At 51.2% G+C, this 9994-nt stretch overlaps 1 protein-coding gene across 1 annotated transcript; it reads left to right on the forward strand.

Annotated features, from left to right (window-relative positions):
- Positions 1-7299: 7299 nt before the first annotated feature.
- Positions 7300-9301, forward strand: LOC119363094 (thaumatin-like protein 1). Its single transcript, XM_037628396.1, has 3 exons — positions 7300-7547; positions 7654-8359; positions 8649-9301. Exons 1-3 carry the CDS (start codon positions 7493-7495, stop codon positions 9019-9021), a joined length of 1134 nt encoding a protein of 377 aa, XP_037484293.1. The 5' UTR covers positions 7300-7492; the 3' UTR covers positions 9022-9301.
- Positions 9302-9994: the final 693 nt, after the last annotated feature.

The following is a 9994-nucleotide window of genomic DNA, read 5'->3' on the forward strand; positions in this document are numbered from 1 at the left end:
GGCGGTGGCGGGTGGTGGCGGGGTGGTGGTGTGGCGGCGGGGCGGCGACATATATAGGAGGGTGGGGCGGGCGGCTTGGGGAAGGGGCGCCCGGGTGGAGTCCGGCTCGGACTCCCTCGGCGTCCGTGCCAAGCACGGCGGAGCGCGGGGAAGGCGGCGGCGGCGCGGGCCGGCCTGCTCGGCTGGGCCTTCGGCCTAGTAGGGCGCGAGGTTTTTTTTTAAAAAAAAAACATTCCGCTGAAAGAAAAATTCCTAGAAAAATAAATAAAAATCTAAAAATTCCAAAACAAGTTTTCTCCGTCTAAATAAAATATTTAGAACAACATGAACTTTTCTTGGCCCCTAAAATGCAATTTTTTAAAACGTGCAAATTTTTCTAGGGCAAATAAAAATCCCGAATAACTCAAATAAAAATCCAAAAATGATTTTAACATTTTAACTCCGATATTTCAATTATTTTGGAGAAGTCATATTATCTCCCCTCATTTAATATTTGAAAATGAAATATTTTCCAGAGAGAAAATAATTAGAAACAAATCCTCGTCTTCACTATTTGATAAAATTTCAAATATGAAAATTAGAAAATCCCCAACTCTCTCCGAAGGTCCTTGAGTTGCTTAGGATCTTGAGGATTGCAAACGAAAATCAATAAAATATGATATGCATGGATGACCTATGTATAACATGCCAAATTGGAAATTTGGGATGTTACAATAATCATGTGAATCTGGTATTCGTTCGATATTTTGATGAGATGTATGTTGTCTCTCCTCTAGTGGTGTTATGTGAACGTCGACTACATGACACTTCACCATGATTTGGGCCAAGGGGAAGGCATTGGGAAGTAATAAGTAGATGATGGGTTGCTAGAGTGACAGAAGATTAAACCCTAGTTTATGTGTTGCTTCGTAAGGGGCTGATTTGGATCCATATGTTTCATGCTATGGTTAGATTTATCTTAATTCTTCTTTCGTAGTTGAGGATGCTTGCAAGAGGGGTTAATCATAAGTGTGAGGCTTGTCCAAGGAAGGATAGAACCCAAGCACCGGTCCACCAACATATCAAATTATCAAAGTAACAAACGCGAATCATATGAGCATGATGAAAACTAACTTGACAATAATTCCCATGTGTCCTCGGGAGCGCTTTGCTTTATATAAGAGTTCGTCCAGGCTTGTCCTTTGCTACAAAAAGGATTGGGCCACCTTCCTGCACCTTGTTTACTTTTGTTACATGTTACCTGTTACGAATTATCTCATCATACAACTATCTGTCACCGATAATTTCAGTGCTTGCAGAGAATACCTTGCTGAAAACCGCTTGTCATTTTCTTCTGCTCCTCGTTGGGTTCGACACTCTTACTTATTGAAAGGACTATGATAGATCCCATATACTTATGGGTCACCAATGCTCTATGTGTTGGTCATTTGATCGAATATGCAACTTGTTGACAATGTCTTTTTTTCTAGCATCCCGTGTGTGCAACTTATTCTTGAAGGTGGAGAAGAGGAACTTCGTCCTCATGAATTATTGGTTGAAGTTTAATGGGTAACCGAAGTGGCAACTATGCACCGCCAACTCCATCAAGACCGTCAGCATCGGCAATGAAGAAGAAGCGGGTGATCCAACCCACCAACAAAAGAGTTGCCCGAGAAGTTTGGAAGGTCGTTTAGGGGAAAGAAGTGGGAGGAGGATAAGGAGAAGCGGGAAGGGGCGGCAACCAAGATGACGGAGAGGTTCAAGAGCATCTTGGCAAAGAAGGAGGAGGCATGTGTCAAACGCTCCGACGTGAAGGGGGAAAATAAGGCGGAGAGGTTTAACATCTTGATGACGGCAACTAAGGGCGTGTTCGGATCTCCTCCAACTCCAAGCTTCACAAATTCCTGAAGCGGGAGCCGAGTCGAACGATATATCAGCGAGAAGCTAGCTTCCGGAAGCTAAGGCCGACGCCAGTGCAAAAACGAGGAGCGACGGAGGCCCAGCTCCACCAAAACATGGAATCTGGAGTTCACCCTTTCTTACATCCAACTGCCACCGCCAAGTGCCTTCAGATCGAACCGGTACGCTCGCTGGAACAGATCGCTCCTCACTCCCTCGATCGAATTGGTACAGGGCTCCTTCTCTCGACCGATAGCCCAAGCTAGGCTGCCTCCAACCGGCCCAAACTGGCCCAGCAACCTCCCAGCTGGGCTGTAGCGCTCGGAGAAGCTGCCGATGCTCCCGAACGCTCCTGCGATCGCTAGGTGGAGTTAGAAGCGAGGAGAAGAAGCTGGATATGTGAAGTTTTCAGAAGCCAGAGGAGTTTAGAACATGCCCTAAGAAGAAGATCAACCTCGAAGAGTACCAAGCTCAAAGAGAGGAGGGTTGAGCTCGCGGCTTCTTCGGAGGATACCGGAATATTGACCATGAGGATGGACAAGTTGGATAACGATGCAACGATGATCGTGTGTGTCGTCCATGTCAATACGTTCAAGCGCTTGGCGTCGAGATGGAGGCAGACGAGAAGGAGGCGGGTGGTTAGGAGGAGCCGGCGACAGAGTGAGCTAGAAGGCTCAGACAACCTATCTGGTAGGAAAAAATGCCATTTTTGCACACTATCGGACTGAAACTTTTACGATTGGGTGCATGTAAAAACTATGAACATCCACCTCCTTTTTGGTTGTGATCGAGTGTTATGAATAGCACACTTCAATTTGCTCACATTTCTATACATGGAAAATGAGATTGGTTGGACCTAGGCAGACATTTAGGGGATGCGGTTCCATGGCCGGCTTCCGCACACGAGTCCACGGACTGGTCCAAACCACTTCGTGGACAAATAGTGTGTTTGTTTTAGGGGACGACGTTGGAGATGCCCTTAGAGCATCTACAACACTTGTTGCCTAATTTGGCCCCCTAAACGCCCTCGAAAGCGGTTGGGTGCGTTGGCGATCATTGACGGCCACACCTCATTTGTCCCTGTCCACAACCACACTCCCCATATGTCTGCACCCAAATCCATACAAAAGCATGCAAGCTAGTTTGGCGGTCAGTTCACTACTAACTAAAACGCAAGATTAAAAAGTAATTAAACATAGGGAGTCGGGTTGTGTTCACCACTTCTAAGTCTGGCACTTCCTCTTACGGTCCCGGGAGCGCCGGTTGTCCCTGGCGTAGGCGTTGGCGATGGGTGGATCATCATCGTCGGTGGTGTCACCATTCGAGGAGGAGGAGAAGATGGTCCCTGCCATGCGACGGGCGACACGTGCCTCCTCCATCGTGAGCCTTGCGGCTCTCTCCGATGTCATAGCCCTCTATCTCACTAGCCTCTCTGACTCCTCGAGCCCGATGTGGAGCGCCACCACATTATTAAAGTGACGTTGGTGAGTGTCCGTTTTTGCAAAGGTGTACGAGTGGCAAATGGCGTCGCGGAGGGCCTCGTCATCGTCGTTGGCAGGTGGCAGCGGTTCCAACGAGGATCTGCAGGACCCGCAGCCATAGCAGTTGGATGCGGCTTGCACCACCCTCTTCCTTGCACGGTGATACATACATCCCTCGGTCTTTGGCTACCTTACGGGCACTAGAACCCAGCATCGCCCGGGAGGAGCAGCTGCGGGTGGTCTCGAACATAACTGGTCGACCTGCCACCTGACCGGGGAGGCACACCATGTCGTGCTGCCGCGGACTGGTGCGGAGCTACGGCTGCCCACCCGGGCCACCGACGAGGACGATCTCCCACCCGGGTCCATCCAGGAGCGGGGGGAGGGGGGACAATGTGCAACGTTAGCTCCTTGTCATCCGACTTGGCCGATCTTGGGGATTTCGTGACTAGCTTCTCTCAGACAATCACGTCGGAATTGTTGTTGGATTCATGCCTGACCAAGGCGGAGGTAGAGGGAATAGGGCGGGGAGAGGAAGGGGAGGAGATTGGAATGGATCAGAGAGTGTGATTGACTAGGGTTTGGTCATGCGGCTGAGGTATTTGTGGGCACATGGGTTGGGATTACCTGGGCCATAGTGGGTTGGTCCGATGTGGCGGCGGTGTCCAGGCACGTCCAAACCTCCCTGTATCCGCCCTACATATGGGCTGGGCATGGGGGTTGCCGGACAACCGGACATTTGAACTGCGTTTGAGGAGGCCGCTTAAGTGCCAAATTTTGATTCGGAGGGCAGACCGTCTAGACGTTTGGGGAGGATATGGGTCGTTCGGCTGTAGATGTTCTTCTACCATCTAAACAAAGTCCCCTGTAAAATACTCATTTCTTCTCTTCAATGGTAGAGTACACCTGTACTCCCTCCATAAAGAAAATATAGGGTAGATCACCAGGGAATATGAATTTTACAGACGAGCAGATCCCTTACCGCATGTTCCTTTAGAGTGATTATAAGGATCGCGGAAAACGTGTTTTGAGGGCTTGCACGGGATGCGGCGGAACAGACCTCGCAAGGCCGACTTCGGCCTTGCGGGGTCTGTTCCGCTGCAGGCCGCGTGAGCCCTTAAAACAAAAAAACAAAGTAGACAATTTGACAGTAATTTCAATAAATGGCTACAAATTCGAACAATCAAACATAGTTTGCACGGAAATTAAGCATAGTTTTCATCCATGACCCAAAAGAACCTCATGCAAAAGCCACCACCATCTCCATGACCATCATCATCATCATCATCATCATCATCATCATCATCACTCTACACCACTGCCACCGATGCAAAAGCCACCACCACCTCCATGACCATCATCATCATCATCATCACTCTCCACCGCCGGCACCGAAGCCATCACCCATCGCTGCTTGCTTCCTTCTCTCCAAGATCTCCCTCCTTACAATATCATGTCATTTTTTGGTAAGGTCGTCCATGTCATTGTGGTTCATCGTCATGATCTTGTTCTCCTCTTGAAGAAGCTTGGCGGGCCTTGTTCTCCTCCGCAAGGGCTCTTCTCTCCTCAATGGCGGCCTTGCGCAACCCCTCCTCCTTGAGTAATTGCCACTTTTCTTGCTTCTCTTGCGCCTTCTTGTCAGCCAACTCCTTCTTTGCCTCCAATGTCTTGGCCACCATCAACTCATTTGATTGCACCATGGCACTTATCTTGTCCCACAAGCTTGATGCCTCCGCTTCCCTCTTGATCTTGTCCTTGACCTTCTTGTTTCCATCGGGCTTGTTCTTGTTTCTTGGGCCATCATCATCCAACTTGGTGAGTGAACCTCTCTTCGGTGGGGATTCTTTGTCAATCAACTTTCACTTCTCGCTATTTTGAAGCAATTCCCAACACTAGTGTAAATGACTTGCTATTGGAAGTGTCCATGTCCTTGTACCTTTCTTGCGCAATTTTGGGCTACAAAATGAAAACAATGTCAAAGTATGTCACACGCAACCACTCACATAATCATTTTGCACTACCTGGGACGTGAAAACAAACTCACATAACCGGCTTCAACAGTACCACTTGGAGGTGCATTGTGTACTTGCTCCAAGCAACCGCTCCAACAGCTACAAATCGGCTTGATCATATCTCAATGACCTTGGAGTGACCGATAGGTGCGGGGCATCCTCGAGGGATACTTTGCCATCATTCGAAAGATTTGGTCATCTATCCTTTGACAATACTGCTTGGCGGTTTGGTCAGTGCCGGTGCATGCATCAAGAGACAAAGATTCACAAGCCTTGATCAAGACTCGATCTTCCAATTGTGTGTAGTTATTCGATCTCGCATGCACTTTTGCTTGCGATTGGTCGAACACCCCCTCCCCAATCACCTCCACCTCATCTTCTTCTTCACCGTGACCGTGCACACCACCATCCATCTCATTGTAGCCGTAATTACCGATCGAGGCTTGATCAATGTCGATGGCGTTGTCGTCCAACATGTGCAAAAATTTGGCAGTCGCATCATGCAAATCGATGCTACATTTTTGCTCCTCAAGTCACGTACAATCGCAATGGCAAAAAGTAAAAACGACCACAAGAAAATCAAAGATTCATACCTTGCGCCCATTCCGTCGAACACCTCGGGGGCGGCGGCAGCAACGTCGGCGGCGGGCGTCCTCGGGGGAGCTCTTGGGGTAGCGATCAAAGGAGGTGGTGGCACGGTGCTCGCATGACCTTTTGTGGTCGTCTTCTTGCATTTGACCCCGGCCACCTTGCGCATCTTTAACGGCGGGGTGGGGACGACCTGCACCGAATTCGCAGCGGCCGCGGGGCGGGCGGGCGTGCCTTCCCAGCGGCGACTGCAGGAGCGCCGCTCTGGACGACAATGTTGCCCTGGCGCTTGCGGGGATGGGCGGTCGAGGTTTGAACGGCGACGGGCGCGACACGGCTGGCGACGAGATCTGCTTGAGGGGTTGACGCGTCCATGACTTCCACGACGACGGGCGTCGGTTGGGAGGCGTCCATGGTGGTGCTACAGAGCCTGGGATGGTGGTCCGGAGCGGGCGGAGGAAGAATAATGGCGACGGACGGAAGGAAGAGCAGGAACTGCCGCGCGGAAATGTCCCTCCCGCCAAATCTTGCTAGCGATAGGGGTCAGCCTCCCGCCCCGTGTTTCTAAAGGTTGAGGGGAAGAATTTGCCGCGCCCCGTAAAAACTTTAAAGGACCGCTGTCCGATATGATATCTCTTCGAGCCATTTTTTTTCGAGCAATACTATAAACTGACAGTTATTTTATGGGTCGGCGCGATATAAAAGGTGCGCTCGAGCCTCGAGATGCTCTTACAATCAAAACCGTATAGATAGTTTCGCGAGCCAGCCCAAGCAGAATAGAATTTTACCGTACGTGTGCCCATGCTCGATGCCACCGGGGTGCCCAAACAAAGGCTAAGGCTGCGTTCGGTTTGCATGTATAGAAAATACAGGACCAAAAAACTGCAAAGGAATATGATTGATTGTACAGTAGCAGACCATAGGGTTATAAAGCGAAGGAAGAGAAGCCTGCGGGGTGTTCGAAGCATAGTTGTAAAAAATACTTTGTTACTGGCCAAGACTGTGTAGGCCATGGCAGATCCTATGCTATTTTTTATCCGCATGTACTCTCTCAGATTGTCTTTTTCCTCATGCATGGCTGGTACAGTTCAATTGTTTATTTGAGTGGTGTTGCCTTCTCTCGGGCATCCGCCCAGAAATGAGGTTCAACTGGATTTTTGCAATCCTGTGGAATGAGCCCTCCAAGACAGTATTTCCTCCAAACTTCTGTAGCACTTTCCTACGAGGCGAACGGTTCAGAGGTAAACAAAACTACGGGTTTTCGAACATGCAGATTTCCTTTGTTTTTCCTGCAAACCGAACGAGACCTAAAGTAAAGTTCATAGGGAGCCACACTAAAGATTCCCCCTCCCCTATCCTGGGAGCCCGTTGCCCTCGTCTTTCTCCATCTCCTCCAGATCAACCGACTGTCACGCTACCACACCATTACCAGTTGCTGAAGAGTGAGAGTGAGCAGTAGAGGCGCTGCTCTGTCCTGACATTGCACGCCCTTGTCGCCGAGCTCTGCATTGCGTCCGCTAGCAGCCATCCTCGATGGGGTTGCCGGGATGTATCGCCGTCATTGTGCTCCTTCTGATTTCATGGAGAGGTAAATAGATTTGCGGTAAATTGATGCTTCCTGGTTTCTTCTTTGCTTCGGTAGTGTAATGGCGGGCGAGCTGACGCGGCGCGCTGTATTTCTTGGTGGTGTGCAGAGGGGGAGGCGGCGATGTTCACGTTCGTCAACCGGTGCGCGGACACGGTGTGGCCGGGCGTCCTGTCCAACGCCGGCACAGCGCGGCTCGGCACCACGGGGTTCGAGCTCCCGCCGGGCGCGTCGCGCGCGGTGCCGGCGCCCTCTGCCTGGTCCGGCCGCCTCTGGGCCCGCACCGGATGCGCGCAGGACGGCGCGTCGGGGCGGCTCGTCTGCGCCACCGGCGACTGCGGCTCCGGCACGGCCGAGTGCGCCGGCGCCGGCGCGGCGCCCCCCGCGACGCTGGCCGAGTTCACGCTCGACGGGACGGGCGGGCTGGACTTCTACGACGTCAGCCTGGTGGACGGGTACAACCTGCCGGTGCTGGTGGAGCCGTCCTCCGGAGAGCGCCCCGGCGGCGCGTCGAGCGCCGGGTCCTGCGCTTCGGCGGGGTGCGCGGCGGACCTGAACGCGATGTGCCCAGCCGAGCTCCGGTCCGGCGGCGGCGCTGCCTGCCGGAGCGCGTGCGACGCGTTCGGGCGACCCGAGTACTGCTGCAGCGGCGCCTACGCCAACCCCGGGACGTGCCGGCCGACGTCCTACTCGCAGGTGTTCAAGATGGCCTGCCCGCGCTCCTACAGCTACGCCTTCGACGACCCCACCTCCACCTTCACCTGCGCCGGCGGCCCCGACTACACCGTCACCTTCTGCCCCGGCGCCACCCCGAGGTCAGCCTCACTCTCAGCTCTCCTCCATTGACGCCCTGCAAGTCCGGATCTGGTTGGTTCTTGCCTTGCCAAAGGGGGCTGATTTGTCTCAGAGATCAGTGACTTTCCGTGTGATTAAAATGGAAGAGATCTGCAGATCTGAATCTAGCAAGATATTTTAGCTTAGCAGCAGAACAGGGTGGACATAAAGGACGAGCTTCCTTTGCCGTTATGTGCATTTGGTTTACTGTTTCCGCCATTCCCGTGACCTCACCACGTGCCCCTGTTCTGTCCTTTGTCACACGAGCAGCCAGAAGTCGACCACGGTGCCGGCGGCCACGACGCCGACGCAAACGACCCCCACGCCGACGACGGTGCCTCGGATGGAGACGCCGAGAACGACGGTGCCTGCGACGGATACGCCGGCGATGATGCCGGGGATGACGTTCACGGACGCCAACCAGGACAGCATGCCGATGCCGATGGGCGGCGAGGCCGGGACTGGTGGTGGCGGCAGCATCCAGGGGCAGGGCGTGATCCTCGGGGGCGCCAGCAGCGACGCCTGGCTCGCCAACATGGCCACCGGCGACGTGACGGGCGCAGCAGCGACATCACGCGCCGCAACCTCGGCGCGGCTAGTCGCCGCGCCATTGGTGCTGCTCGCGCTCCATCTGCTGCGATAGATGGAGGTCGCCGGAGCACTGATTGATCGGTGCAATGTGTACGGGTGAAAAGAAAGAGAGATTGGTTGTAGGATTAGATTTGGAGAAACCATTGTAACATTCCGTGTTGATGGGATTTTGTTTTATGTAGGAGATTGTTGGTTAACTGATGTTTTAGCTCAGTTCAGCTCCGGTATAATCATTGTAACTCAACCGGCATCGCTAACCGAGACAACGCAGGGACACTTAGGCGGTGTTTGTTTCAGTTTCAGGACCAGGTACAACTTTTCTGAAACAAACAGCTATTCGAATCAGCTTTGAAAAATCAGCCAAAATCTGATTCCAGCATTTTCCCAGTGTATATTTGGGTAAAGCACATTCCGATGTACTTACTTCAGTGCCAAAAAGCACAATGCAAGCAGATTCAAGTGCCGGATTATGGCTGATTCAGACATGGTACGGTAAAGGAACGGGTTGGACCGAAAACTGTCATATACCACATACAATATAGGAGGAATATATAGATGATTTAAACTAAAATTATACAGAAACAACGAGAAAATCTTAATACTTGTACACTTTAAGCACACATAAAACACTAGAAAATACTGAAATAAGCCAAATAAATCACTAATAAGCATATGCCTCGTCTCATAAGCAAAGATGACATTCACGTATTGCTAGTTAATACTTAAAACTTTACACATAAATTGAATATCATTATTTAAATATGTCGGATTATCCTTTTAAAAATAGACTCGGAACAATAGTAGTATCATATCCTATACCGTATCCTATCAGTCGGACTTGGATTCGGTTCAGATGGCAAATATCTCTTACCGTAGCTTATAAAAACGGTTCGAAAGTGGATTCAATAAAAAATTATCCTAACCAATTTCACTCTTTTTTAAGACCGAAGACTCAGAAAGAGCTCAGCTTTGAATTAACGAAGCCATTAATCAGCTAGGAATTACAAGATCACAGCCATTGACAC

Source organism: Triticum dicoccoides, chromosome 2B (assembly GCF_002162155.2).
Source record: "Triticum dicoccoides isolate Atlit2015 ecotype Zavitan chromosome 2B, WEW_v2.0, whole genome shotgun sequence".
NCBI lineage: Eukaryota > Viridiplantae > Streptophyta > Magnoliopsida > Poales > Poaceae > Triticum > Triticum dicoccoides.